At 39.8% G+C, this 15045-nt stretch overlaps 1 protein-coding gene, 1 non-coding gene and 1 pseudogene across 2 annotated transcripts in view; 2 read left to right on the top strand and 1 right to left on the bottom strand.

The window, feature by feature from the left end:
• UTP18 (UTP18 small subunit processome component) overlaps positions 1-13424 on the top strand; it is a 55529-nt gene extending 42105 nt beyond the window's left edge. Inside the window, 3 exon segments of the mRNA XM_006172406.3 lie at positions 10042-10184; positions 11659-11697; positions 12441-13424. Coding sequence (XP_006172468.1) covers positions 10042-10184; positions 11659-11683 — 168 coding nt within the window. The 3' untranslated portion in view covers positions 11684-11697; positions 12441-13424.
• LOC114008762 (uncharacterized) lies at positions 441-548 on the top strand (annotated as a pseudogene).
• On the bottom strand, positions 6693-6820 carry LOC114008760 (small nucleolar RNA SNORA51). Its single transcript, XR_003550260.1, has one exon. It is a non-coding gene; the product is annotated as a small nucleolar RNA SNORA51 (small nucleolar RNA).
• Positions 13425-15045: the final 1621 nt, after the last annotated feature.

The following is a 15045-nucleotide window of genomic DNA, read 5'->3' as shown; positions in this document are numbered from 1 at the left end:
GCTTCTTTTGATGGGAAATGGTTAGTACTGTAGCTTTGGGTATGGTTCCTGAAATGATACACAAGAGCCACCAAATTTGCATTACGTCAGTTCTTTTGGAAAAACTGTGTTGTCCATTCTCAGCTTTTCTTAAATGGCCCACATTTTCAGAAGTTTCTTTCTGAGATTTATATCATGGCACTTAGTAGTGGGTATGACCTGAAAAGTGCTTCGTTAAGATTCTTTCTTGTGTGCCTGGAGGGCTCTTATACAAACCTAGATGCTACAACCTCTACACACTGAGATTCTCTTGTACAGATGCTGCTTCTAGGCCACAAGCCTGTGCAGTATGTTACTGTACTGAATACTGCAGTCAGTTGTAACACAATGGTAAGTATTTGTGGTTCTACACATAGAAAAAGTACGATAAAAATACAGTGTAAAAGATTTAAAAAGTGGTTAGCACTTGTGTTTGTTATTGTTTATCTCATGTACAAAGACTTACACGGACAGGCGCAAAAAATAAATCCTCTTATGTATGAGTTTTGATACATATAAGAAGGAATATTATGATATTGAGGCAGTTTAATGGGATTAATCATATCAATAAAAGTTGGTTCTAGAACTGAAGGATTAATTAGACACCATTGGACACAAAGGAAATCTCAACATTTATTTCAGTTCAAATGTTAACAGGTTATATTAAAATTGTCCTTTTTTGTTTTGTTTTTAAGACTTTTTCTTAAAAATATACCTGGAATGGAAGGAACATTTAAAACTAACATTTTTTGGCTTTTTGAATCTTGTGATAACATTTAGCTCAAAACACAGAAACATTGCACAGTGTTACAAAAATATTTTTCTTTATGTCTTTAACCATTTTTCTATCGAAAAATCTTTGTTATTTTTAGGCTTTGTTAAAAATGACACCAATACATGCATTAGTCTAGGCCTACCTAGGGTCAGGATCATCAGTATCACTGTGTCCCATCTCCACATCTTGTCCCACTGGAAAGTCTGTGATGATCAAACACAATTAAATCAAGCACAAGAGAAAATGATGCAATGAAGCAATTCAGCACAAAAGAGTGGTTAGCATGGCATACTGTTTTATAGTAAACTACTTTTATTGTAAGTAGGAGTACATTCCTAAGTAATGACAGTGAATAGAGAAACCACTACCATAGGTGTTTATTACTGTTATGTATTGTACCTGATTGTATACACTGCTTTTATATGATTAGCAATAGGTTTCACAGCATCCCCATGAACACTTGAGTAACATGTACTACAACATTACGTTGGTACTAGGCTATTGAAGTTTTTTATTCCCCCCATTTTAAACAATTATTTAAACAACAAGACACTTGATTTGAAGGGAAAACTACATAGGGTTCCTTTTTTTTCCCCTTTTTAAGAGTAATTTACCCCTACTTAAAGATAGATTGCCTTACTTGTAATAGCTATGTACAAAAATTTTCAATACTGTCCTTGGTTTTACAGTGATAAATGAAAAAATATTAAAATTCTCCAATCAAACAAGGTATGCAAGGATTTTTATGGGTTTTTTTTCCCTTTTTTTTTGTTAAAACAGAGGAAAATAAGTTAGAATATAAAAGTAGGAGCTGAATGAACATGCCACTAATAGAGAAAGGGAATATTTTCACAGAATCAGTATTTTCCCCATCCCATCTCCGTTTGATGTCAATCAAAACATACCATTGGCCCTTTATTTATTAGGTTGTCAGAAAAGTCATGATGCATTTTTTCCAAAGATGGCACTAATTCGTTTTTGGAAGTACTAGAGTCATCCACATCTATGTTATTGGTGTGTCATTCATTGACAGCTTACAGTTCTAGCTTAAAAAAAAAAAAAAAAAAGGCAATTTGGTTGAGTTTTGGAGATTTTACAAGTTGAAGAAGAAAGACCAAAATATGCATGTTTGCTACATTTTACTGTTTTACTTCCGTAAAGGAAGAACGCATGTCAAGCTTGTGCAAACTTGCATACAGTTTATGGTGACAGTGCTCTACAAGAACGTCAGGCCAGTGATGGCTCTCAAAATTCCTTGCTGGCGATTTTGATCCCACCGATGCTCCTTGGTCAGGGAGGCCCACTGAGGTTGATGATGACAAGTTTGAGTCAAACCCGACGTGAGAGATTACTGAAACGTTGAATGTCCATCTTTCAAGCATTCACAACCACTTGAAGAAGCTGGAATACATAAGGAGGCTCAATATTTGGGTTCCTTATGAACTCATGTTTATTTGACTGCACATATGCTCATTAAACATGAGGCAAACAGTCATTTTTGGAAGTGACTGATAACTGGTGATGAAAAGTGGATTGTTAGCAACAATGTGATGAGAAAATGGTCTTGGTCTGGACGCGATGAAGCACCTTAAATGACATTGAAAGCAGAAATTCACTGAAAAAGACTTATGCTCTCGGTGTGGTGGGAGGGATTTTAAAGTTGTGTTTTTTGAGCTTCTACCAAGGAACCAAATAGTACGAATGTGTCCCATGGGCAGTTGGACAGTTTGAATCCATCATCCAGAAATGTCTAGAGCTCGTTGAGCGTAAAGGAGATTTGTTCTATCACGACAACGCAAGACCACACACAAGTTTGATCCCTTGTCAGAAATTACTGGAGCTTGGATGGGGGATGTGTTGCTACACCCACGACACTTGCCTGGTCTTGCACCATCAGACTTCCACTTGTTTTGCTCTCTTTAAAACTCCTTACATGATATGACGTTCTATTCAGATGAGGCTGTAAATCAGCACCTTGTTCAGTTTTTTGTCAGTAAAGACAGGTCCTTTCATGAATGTGGAATTACGAAGCTCACTAAAAGATGGCAAGAGGTTGTCAAATAAAATGGGTAATATATCATTGCTTTCTTTTCTTTATATAAATAACCTTTGTAAAACTGAAAAAAAATATGTCATGACTTTTCCAGCAACCCAGTAGTTAAAAAAAAAAAAAGCAGTATGCTTGTGCACATAAACCAGTTACTTTATATACAAGGAAGGAATGAGGAAGGGAGAATGAAAGAATAGAGAAAACTATACTGTAGTAGTTGTCCTTCTCAGCCTTGACTCCTTCCTTGGGTATTTTTCATTGGCCATGGCAAGCACTGGAGTCTCCTCAGCTGCTGTTTGACCAAAGAGGTACGAGGTCCTCACTGGAGGGGCACAAGGAGGCAGCACCAGGAGTGGCAGAAGGAGGTGGCAGCAATGGAAGAGGGAAAGAACTGGAACTTTTGTGGTTTGTCACAAGTTTGATCCCTTGTCAGAAATTACTGGAGCTTGGATGGGGGATGTGTTGCTACACCCACGACACTTGCCTGGTCTTGCACCATCAGACTTCCACTTGTTTTGCTCTCTTTAAAACTCCTTACATGATATGACGTTCTATTCAGATGAGGCTGTAAATCAGCACCTTGTTCAGTTTTTTGTCAGTAAAGACAGGTCCTTTCATGAATGTGGAATTACGAAGCTCACTAAAAGATGGCAAGAGGTTGTCAAATAAAATGGGTAATATATCATTGCTTTCTTTTCTTTATATAAATAACCTTTGTAAAACTGAAAAAAAATATGTCATGACTTTTCCAGCAACCCAGTAGTTAAAAAAAAAAAAAGCAGTATGCTTGTGCACATAAACCAGTTACTTTATATACAAGGAAGGAATGAGGAAGGGAGAATGAAAGAATAGAGAAAACTATACTGTAGTAGTTGTCCTTCTCAGCCTTGACTCCTTCCTTGGGTATTTTTCATTGGCCATGGCAAGCACTGGAGTCTCCTCAGCTGCTGTTTGACCAAAGAGGTACGAGGTCCTCACTGGAGGGGCACAAGGATGCAGCACCAGGAGTGGCAGAAGGAGGTGGCAGCAATGGAAGAGGGGAAGAGCTGGAACTTTTGTGTTTTGTTAAGGTCCTGTTTTGTTTTGTTTCTAGACAGGGTCTTGCTGTTGAGATCCTTGTGTGTCAGCCTGCTGGATGAGACTGTAGGTGTGTGCTCTCAAGCCTGGCTTGTTTTTCACACAGGGTCTTGCTTTGTTGCCCAGGTTGACCTCCACCTTGTGGATCTCCTGTCTCAGCCTCCTGGAATTGCAGGGAATACAGGCATGTAACACTGTGCCAGCCTTTAAATTGCACTGGGACTCAAACCCTGGACTTCCATGTATTCTGTATGTGGTCCCAGCCTGCAGAGCAGTGTATTAGCAGTACATTCCAGCAGGACTGGACCTTATTCATAATCTTATGGAACCAGTGTTGTATGAGGAGGTCTTCAAAAAGTTGTCAGAAAATTTATATTATGAGAGAACTATGCACAGATTTCCTTTCTTAAAAAATGTTTGTGGGACGAGGCGATTGTGTAATGGTTACATCACTGAACTGTCATGCAGTCGACCTTGGTTCAAGTCCCGGACCTGTCAGCTTCAAACTTATGCTGAGTGTGTGTGCGTGTATGCCCAAAATACCAGGAAGAGAATGGAGAAGGGATTATGGTGTGTCCGTGCCCCATTGAGAATGATTTCTCATTTTCTGTCTCTCTCTGTATCTCTGTTGAGCATATGTGCCCTATAGCAAAAATCTTTTTTAAAAACTTTTTTGCTAGGGGGGTGTACATGCTTGCCAGAGAGAGTGGTCACACCATAATCAATTTTCCTTCATTTCTCTATCCTTTCAGGATTTGGCACGCATGCACATATTTGGCATGCTTTCCAAGAAAAACTGGGACTCGGATTTGAACTGTGGGTGGCAATGTGAATCTGGTTTTCTGTGCATAGTACTTAACTGCTTAGCTGTGGGGACTGCCCTCATACTTTTTTTTTTTTTTTTTCACCCAAATAAACTTGTACTTGAATTCCATTTTTCTATTACCTTTTTGAAGTGCCATCGTGCATTGTTGACTAAAACGTTGCGTGATGACTGTGAAGGAATATAGTCAAAACAAACGCTATGATCCTTTACAATTCTGTCCTCATTATCTCTTTATGGCTTGTTGTCTTAATAGAGTGGAGGTAGTTCTTAGATTTTGAAAATAAATTGAGCTTGAAAATAAACTTTAAAAAATTGCAGTGGAATATTAGTGATAATTAGATACTTTTATATATATTTGATAAATAGCTAATTAGATGCTTAAATAGGTATTGTGAATGTATTTGTGTGTCAGGAGTCTCCAGAACCACCCCAATTTTGGTGATTTACTCTAAAGACTCAGAACTTGATGCTAATCAAGGTTATACTATGTCTTAGGATGTGTTACAGGGAAAGGACACCAAACCACCTCAGAAAGTGGAAAAGACACATGGGGTGAAGTAGGGAATCCAGGTGGAAGCTTTCAAGAGCTCCTCCCTGTGAAGTCACATAGGATACTTTAATTTCTCCAGCAGTGTGTTGTGACAGCACGTTAGATGTTTTCATCCAGGGAACCTCATTAAGAGACTGGGTGTCCAGGGTTTTGATGGGGGTTCGTTCATGTAGGCATCCTCTGTTTAGGAAGTACTGAAATTTTAGACTACCAGAAGCAAAGCTAGATGTTGAGCGTAAACCACATTGTACAAGTGTTTTAGGCACAGAGAGCCATCCTTAACATTTAGGGAAGATTTCATATCAGTGTAAGCAGTGGTTTTCTAATCAAGTTCCCAAACACTGTCCATGGGCCACCCTTGCTAAGGAGAGCAGCCTCAGTCCTGTCTTAAACTCTTTCTCCCGATACCAGAGCTCAGCCTACATGTCACCATCTCTAAAGTTCCCTATGCTTTAGGCAGAACCAGTTTAATCATTAATTGAATGGTTATTTTTGTTTTGTTTTCTGGTTAAATTATTTAATTTTGGGGGCCAGCAGGTGGCATGGTGGATAAGGACGCTGGACTCCCACATGGCTGATGACAGTTCAAGTCCCAGACCGGTGCTTTCTCTTTCTCCCTCTCCCTCCCTCCTTCTCTCCCTCCCCCTTTCTGGTCAAATTTAAATAAAAAATCGGTAAATAAAGTTAAATAAAATAATTAAAAAAGAATTTTATTCATTGTCATTATTTTTATTTGTATTGAAGTTGACCACTGAGAAACAAAGAGAAGGAAATAGAGAAAGCAAGCTGCCAGGTCTGTGACTTAAACCACAGTCAACCTGGGGAGTCCAGCCGCCTTAACCACCACGCCACCTGCCGACCCCATGAACAGTTACTTGTTCTAGGTAACAGGTGGGTGGATGACATAGAGCTTTGAATAGCAGGGTTGCGTTTTGCTTTTGTTTGTATACCACCAGATTGTAAGAACTTTAGAAAGATTGTTACTTTCATCTTACTCTCTAGGCAAAAAGCATTACAGTATGCTGTCAATTTTGTATAATATTGTATAGTTCACAAAGATTTACAAAATATCCTATAGTAAGAATTTGAACCAGCTAGTCATTCTGAAGATTAATTTACACAAAGTCAACAGTTAGTAAAGGGCAGAATTTTTATTCTAGATTCCATACACTGTAGCATTTCAGTAGTTTTCCAACTGAATTCCTCTGAGCCCTAGAATCTGTATAGGACTTCATTCATATGGCAGATTAGGGCAAGGAGAAGGCCAAGCTTCTACCTGTAGTGTGTAGAACAGCGTCACTATTATCCATAGCATATGTTGGGATTCTGCATAAGGTTTTCTTAAGGAAGATGTTACTGGAAAAGCTTTTAAAATATAGCATTATTATTATTTGTTGCATGTTCCCCCGTGCACAATTCAGACTAGACACAGAACCTGGGTTGGGGTGCATACGGATGGTTGTGCTCTGCCTCTTCCTGCATTATCAGTGTAGAAACTTACCCTGTGGTACATACCAGGAGGCCTAGCATTGCTTTTTTTGCCTCTTTGTTGAATGAATCACTTGATAAATGAAGAGGCTCTAATTCAAGTCAGCTTTAAAATCCCACTCCTCTAATGGGAGTGGTGTACTAGTATATATTAACCTTTTATCACTTTAATGGTAGTAAATTGTTTTAGAAGGCCATGGGATCCATCTCTTGTTGACATAATATATTCTGCAAAGGCTTATCATAGTTAGTTCTGCCTAGTTTGCTTCAGTGATCATGACAGCATTTTATGTTTTTTTATTGTGGCAAAATCACACAAGGAATTCATTAGTAACAGCCAAATCACATTTTTTAAATGGTAGTCAACCATAATATCTAATGGAAAGAAGCCAGGCATAGCAGCTTTCAGAATGCCTCAGTGAAGCAGTGTTACTATCATTAAATACAACTGCTTATGATGAGCCAAACAATTTTGTTACCCTAGCACAGGCAGTGATTATAAATCTAAGCCCTGGCACCAGTAGGAGGTCCAGAAGTCGGACCATTAGTACATCCACAATTTAGCATGAAATGGGGGGTTGTGGAAGTGTCAAGGAGGTGTGAGCTTTCATTTGTTTAATTTTGATATCTGGGACTTTACCAGTCATGATGGAAATGGTGTCGAGGTTAAGGACACTTTCCTGAGTTACAGAGTTGGTGTTTTATAGGCTTTTCATAGTATCCATAGTTTAGTTGCAGCTTTTGCTACGGGGGCTGTAAAGAGTGTTCACAGCGCTGCATAGTTCTAAGAACCAGGTGGCATCATTGGTCTGAGGGAAGATGCATATAGACAAATTATACTAGAAACTTGCAAATAGATACTAATGAGTCTTTTAAGATATTGTAAGCAGCTTCCCATTCCCATATTCTAATTTAGTAGAGAGATAAAATTTGAAAAGAAATGGTCACTAAATGGGCATTTGTGTATTAGAAAGAACACACTGGCCCAAGTGTGGGTGCATGGCCACTCTTATGTGGTTGTGTAGATTTGTGGGATGGGGCACAGCATCTAAAGGGATGCTGTTTACATCAAAGACTGGAAATGCCTGTGTTCACCACAGTATTTCTGGTGCTGTGTTCTGTTTATTTAGCTACAGAAATGAGCAGATTCCTTCTTGTAAAAATGGGCTCTAGAAAATTGCTACGTGTATTGTGCTCCAGTTTTTGCCCTTATTTGTAATAAGCAGTTGTTTTAAAGTTACATGAACCAACATTCGGAAACCTTTTTCTTTTCAACGTACGTTGGAAATAAAAGGCGTTTCAACGTAATTATCTTTAAGAAGTCATTCAAATTGAGACTGGTTCTGGTATGTTTTGATTTGGAAGAGTCAGAAAATCAACTCCTCAAATGTCAGAGTCATGCCAGGGAAGTTAATGAGCAGATGTCTGAGGCACAGTTTAATAGTGTTAGGTGACAAGTCAGATGGGGACAGAAGTCATGGTAGCACAGCCCTGCTCTTGAATTTGCAGCAGATAGTTGATGTTCTGCTCCCCTGGCACTTTGGATTATCTGTTTGGAGTTGGTTTATGTTTGGAGGGTACAGATTTATAATAACAAAGCAACACATAATTAAGAAGCAAGGAACTTATCAAAAACCCGTTTAATTTCTGCATTCTCAACCCAAGTATAAATATGTTTTACAGTATCCGTATTATGGTTTCTGTAAGACAGGAATATGCTTTATGAACTGTTTTTAAAAATGTACTTAATTTCTTGGGGAGTGGAGTTTTTCAAAGAATGCGCATAGACAGCAGTGTTTAAGAATTTCACTTGGGGCTGGCAGGTGGCATGGTGGTTAAGGGACTGGACTCCCCACATGGCTAACCGTTGTTTGAGTCCCAGACCTGATAACTTGCTTTTTCACTTTCCCTTTCTCTCTCTCTGGTTACATTTTTAAAAAATACTAATAAATAAGCAATTCTTTAAAAGCACTTCAGTTTCTTAGCTTTAATGAGTCAAGATTGATTCTCATCAGCACTAGAGCCTTAGCATTGATACCGTGCTGAGTAGATAGAGCCTTCTGACAGAGTTGAGAATATTTGAACATGGTTTGGGGATTTCACTGTAACTTTACCTTCTTGACAAAATCATCAGGTATATATCAGAAGGCAGTGAGACTAATAAGTGACTGCTTGAAGCCTGTTTAATAATATGTCAGGCTTCACCCAATACTTGTCTATGAAAATCACCTTGATCAGCTGGTGGCCAGATGGCATTGAAGTAGTGCCTGGTCCCACGTGGGAAGCTCCTGAGTTTGTGTCCCGGGGCCTCCCTGTGCATCCTGGGTGTGCTTACTGGTGCTTGTGATCTGGGCTGGTTGAGACTTCTGTGGCATGAGGACCCTCTTATGGGGTGCCTTTCTACCACTATCCCCACTTCTTGGAAGAAAGAAACAAACTTAAAAGTCTCATCTAAAAAGTGTGGAGGATGATAAACTAAATAGCTAAATGATAACTGTCCATGTATTTGAACACAAAGTGCTCTTGGAAGAGATGGAGAACGTTTGGAAGTGCATTGTTGCCAACCTGGTCTACTTAGAATAACTGCTTCCATGCCAGGCTTTGTTTATCCATAAATTGGATAAGGACTTTTACCTGTCTTGGACTTGGACCCATTTTTCCTGGAAGTAGACTCTGGAAAAAGCGACTACACTCCTTACGCTTAGGCCTGCCCTTGAGGAAGCTTTTGGCTCTCTAGATCAGAACATTTTCAGTCAGTCAATCAGATTTTCATGATTTAGTACACTTGGAGGAGAGATTGCATAAAGGAAAGAGTATATATCACATAGTTGAAAAATAATGTGAAAAAGGGAATTTTATGATATTGAAGGCTTTGGTATGACTTTGCCTGGGCTTCAGCTGTATGGAAACTGGACTGTTTGTGATGTTTAATATATCTGTTCCCTGTGATCAGCTTTCAGTATTCCTTACTGTGGTCATAGAGCAGCAGTGAGTACTTCCGCACTCAACTGTGTGCTTGAGTTTGTTTTGTCAGAGACATTTGAACTTCCCAGGCACCATGCTGGCTGCTGCCTGAATGCTTCCTCGCCACAGGAGGGATCAAATTGTAATAGAGGAATACCCTACTGTCAGGAGAACTGTGTGCTGTCTGTGGTCAAAGGAACTTTGTTACAGCAGAAAGATACGATGAAGATTATAATGTAAGAAAGATGAGTTCCCAGTTGTAGCAGTTTAAAACTTTTTATTGTTTCCTATAGGTTCATCTTCCCTCCTGTACCGTGTTTTCAAACTTCCCAGTTGTTAAAAGGAAGAATATTTCTCATGTCCGCACCATGGATTTTTCTCCCAGAAGTGGATACTTTGCCTTGGGGAATGAGAAGGGCAAGGCCCTGATGTATAGGTAAGTATTATATATGTTTTAAACAGACAGAGATAGCCCTATAAACTTTGAAAAAACTCAGAGAGATACTCTGACTATAGTTCCAGTTCCACAATTATGCATAATTGATCCCGTGATTGATAAATTATAGAATATTTGACCTGACTCATCTTTATAATCTATCAACAAGTCATTTTTCTACTATAAAGTACAGTAGTTCACCTGGGGAATGTTATTTTTTATTTTATTGTTTTTTGGTGAGCTAAATTTTGAGAATGTGTAATTGAGGAAAAGTAGGCACTTTAATAATATTGCTGCTTTCTTGGGGTCTTATGTTTAGATTAACCTTTGCCGAACTGACAGTTCACTATTCCACTAGATTTAAGTGATTTTTTAAAATAAAAGGTGTTTCCCAATGTCCCGGGTATCCTGTCCAGGTTTTTTCAGTGCTATAAGATAGAACAAACAGATCTCATTGCTAGAATTATGCAGGTGACAAGGTGGATTTTCAGGGAGAACTTCAGAGCTTTCAGCTTTAGCAGGAAAACTGACAAATCACAGTCCCTGTTCCTTGCTCCTGTGTTGGCAGGGAGTGCTGCATAGAGCTTGGTTACATTGGTTTGCCCTATTGAGGAAGGGCCTGTTTTCAAAATAAATTGTAATTGAGAGTGACCAAAATATAATGTAAGTGTTTTTTCCCCCGGATTTGTGAGAGTGTCATGTGAGAGGGAGAAACAGCGATGGAAAGGAGTATTTTTGACAGTCTTGGCATGTTGCGATTCTCTGCCCGGCCTTCTAGCTGCGCACTACCCCGCCTGCCTATCTGCGTTGGTCCTGGATCCAAACGGAGGCCTCCAGGATGGCCCCAGCCTCATGTGGCAGCATTTTACTGCATGCACTACCATGGTTAGACATGTTTTGAGGAAACTGCTGTGAAAAAAAGAATAGAGCAAACAACTATGTGGTTTAAAGTTCTTACTTTGACAGGAAAATGGATCCTGTCTGGATAATTCCATCAGTATCATATCAGATGAGATTTTGGAGTGGTTCTCTATGCCAGTTTGGTTTTTATAAGAGGATCCAGATTCTTACTGCACTTGAGAAATTCACTTCCAAAGCCTTAGTTTATTATGACTGAAGTTTTCTTTTCTCTAAGCCTGAAAGGCTGTGAGGCTATTCACCAGAATATTGCTTTCTAGAGTGAGACATTTTAGCTACCCTAGTAAGTGATTGGATTGACAAAATTTCTATTGCATATGGCGACTTGTGTATTTTATAGACTCCAATTTTGATGCTATAGAGGAAGCCTAATGATTTTTTATTACAAAATCAGAGGCATTAGGATCTTCCATAATGTCAGATTGAGGGTCTTAACCTAACCGGTGAGAGTGATTGCAATTATATTTTTTTCTCTCCTGAAATCTCCCTCTGTGAGATTTCTTGATCAGACTGACAGTGCTATAGGTAATTATAGAGCTGTTTATTTCTTTTTCAGGTTGCACCATTACTCAGACTTCTGAAGAAGTGATCGGAAGTAAGAAAATCCATTTTTATGACTTCTGCATGTTTAAGGTTGCACCTGTTGCTATCCCATGGCAGGGGTGCCACATCAGCTGAGCTTGCTTTCTCTACCCCTAAGCTTGCTGCATCTTAGTTACAGGAGTGGGTGGTAGTAGGTCAGGAACTGTTAGCTGGACTTGAACCTTTCTTGAGAATTTCTTATCCCAAAGTCCAAATCTGGCTCTGTTTTTCTGAGGTCAGATTTCCAATATTGAATTAAGTAATTGTCAGCAAAATTGTAGTTACTGCATGTGTTTAATCAACCAAAGAGATAAAGATCTTCTAACATAGTTATAGCTTTTATGAGCTTACACCCTCTTCAACTATAAGTGGCTTGGCCTGTTTCTCAGTGCTATTTAATGTCTGTTTCCTTTGCTGCTCAGTATTTGAAACTTAGGACATGCTATTGTTTTCATGGCTTGAGCTTTGACCTGAGATACGGTGGTGATTCTGAGGTTGAGTTTTGCAATTGGTTTGTTCATCACAGTTGACAATTTGGTTGTCTGTAAGGTTCATGAATGTTAGGAGAGTCTGAAAGTGGAGATGGAGTTAATTAGGGATGAGAATTTTAAAAGCAGAGGAATTCTGAGCAAAGCTTTGGCCATTGAAGGGAAAGCAGTCCAGTTATTCTGCCTCCCAAAATTACATTGCTAATGGTGTTCCTTGTTGACCAGCCACTATACATCAGGTGTATAATTCTTCTCTTCTTTTCCTCAGGTCCAGTTAAGCCACGTGAGAAGCCCGTCCTGATACATATCTTCTCAGAAACTCCTGAATGTGTAATAATATATGGATACTGATTTATAGAGCCAGTTATACTTAAGTTAATGGCAATCTTGTAATAAATTCATGGCAGCTTTTGTTTGAAAATAAGTGTATGTGGTTCCATCCCTTCCCACTGCCTACTTACACACACACACACGCACCCACCCACACACACTCACAACCCCCCCCCCCCACACACACACACACACAGCCTGGATGCATTTCTTTTAAGACTAAATGTAAGAAATGCGAAACACTAGTCTGTAGCCAAAAATATCAGCAAATATTCTTACTTCAGATACTCATACTCCAAGGTTAATATACTTCCCTGTCTAGCTCTTCATGCTTCAGGGTATCAGCCAACAGATACTCTGATGAGTTATGGAGGTCATTTGGATTGTTATAAGAGCAGGGAGATCTCATGGAGTGAATTTTAAACTTCCAAGGTTTCCTGGAAAGGTGATTATGGAAATGAAAAGACTTCTGGGCTTATTACTTCAAATCATTGCCATTGTTACTTGAAAAGGGGGCATACGGAAACCTGGTACACTTGTCCTACCAACTATTAGCCACTGCCCTTCCTGGAAATGTTTCTTAATGTTTCATTTCATTTGGGTTCTAGGATGACAGTTGGTCACATGATTCTTTAATAATAACATAATCTTGCTTCAGACTAGTGGTCACATTTAGGAAAAACTAACACCATATCATGTACTTAATAAGTATTAAAGGAGTTGAGAATGGGTTATGAGAGGTATCAGGTCAGTTTAATAACTTTCAACCCATCTGCCTGCTAAAACATAGAGGTCAGGTAGAGGAGGTTTTTCCAGCAGCAAAAAATGGCTCTCCCTAGTGAAATAAGGTCACAGTTGAGTCAAAAAGGGGGCCAGCAGGCAGTGTGGTGGTTAAAGGTGCTGGACTCCCACATGGCCGACCAGGGTTCAAATCCCGGACCTGGTGGTTTCCTTTCTCACTTTTCCTCTCTCTGTTTCTCTCTGGTCAAACTGGAAAGCAATAATAACAATAGTAATATATAAAGTTAAAATATTTAAAAGAAAATACAATTGAGTCAAACACAGGTGAGTGGAGTGGATCTTCAGTAACAAGACCCTGCTAGGTCTGTGACAGTCCAGTAGATGGGAGTTGTGTTAAATTTTCCCAGCATCTCCTTTTTTTAAAAAACATTGCTCTAGGGACCAGAAGTTAGCGTAATGGCTATGTCGCTGGACTCCTATGTAGTCGACCACGGTTCTAGTCTCGGACCCGGTGGCTTAAACTCACTCCAGGCGCGTGCGCGCCCAAGATCCCGAGAGGAGAATGGAGGAGAAGGGATTACAGTGAGGCCATTCCCCCTGGGGGGGTGATTTCTTGCTTTCTGTCTCTCTGTCTCTGTCTCTCTGGCGAGCGCACGTGCCCTATAGCAAAAAAAAAAACCTCTCTTAAAAAAATTCCTCTAGATCATGCGACCTTGCCAGAAATAGACACTAGGTTTAGGGTGGGGAGTGGCAGGGAGTAAGAAATACTCTCCAGAGGGGGACCACAGTTTCTTCTCCATTCTCTTGGGATTTGGGACACACACACACACACACACACACACACACACACACACACACACGTGCCCAGCATGTTTTCCAAGCTGCCAGGTCAGGGACTCAAACTGTGCAGTCGTCCACGTGGGATCCAGCTGCCTTAACCTGTGTGCTACCTGGCTGGCCCCCAGCATCTTTCTAAAAGAATGTTTTCTGTGAAGGTCTATCATTTTCTAATTGTGGAGCAACATTTTCCATAGTGCTATTTCTCTCTTAAGTTGCTAGAGGGCAGTGTTGGATTATGTGGAAAACTGTAGATAAAGCTCTTTGTAGCTTTTTTGTCATCAGCTTGTCTTTAGTGCTGGCTAAATAATTGAGAAATGGGCACCAGCCCTTCTGTGTACTTACTTGCATGTGGTTTTTCAGTTCTTAGGAATATAAAGATGTATATAGGAGTTTAGCATTCTAGGGAAATTGATAGATGTAGAGTTCAGATTTTAACGTTGTTAGACTTGCTTGACACAGGGTTACCACAAACCCTTAATTTGTCAAAAATGCAGTAACTGCAAAGCAAAATAAAGCCAAACGCTATAAAACAAGGTATGTCTGTAGTGTCCTTAGAAAATAATGAGAACTACAGGAGAGTCTTCATGTATACTGATGTCAGTGCAGGCGCAGCACCAGGGGATCAGAAATGCTCTGCACCCCCACACCTCTGGCCCTGGCCTTCATTTCCTCCTCAAGTTCAGAGTAACTGAATAGAATATGCTCCATTTCTTATGTGGCGAGTTTGGAGGTGCAGTTAAGTATAATCCCTGGAAGTTTAAGAGCTCTTTGAAGGTATAACAAGAGCTCAACTTCATGGGCACTTGAATGTTTGCCTCCATCCCATCCCCAAGGTGAAGTCCAGAAGTGCTGGTCACAAACCCTGCAGTTGGTTGCTTCTTTGTAGCGTAGGAAGAGTTACATATTTCCACCAGTAACACACACACATACACACACACGCCCACCATCTGGTTAAGGCAACT

Source organism: Tupaia chinensis, unplaced genomic scaffold (genome assembly GCF_000334495.1).
Source record: "Tupaia chinensis unplaced genomic scaffold, TupChi_1.0 Scaffold000383_1, whole genome shotgun sequence".
Taxonomy (NCBI): Eukaryota; Metazoa; Chordata; class Mammalia; order Scandentia; family Tupaiidae; genus Tupaia; species Tupaia belangeri.
The sequence above is the reverse complement of the archived record's forward strand: the minus strand, read 5'-3'. Positions and strand labels throughout refer to the sequence as shown.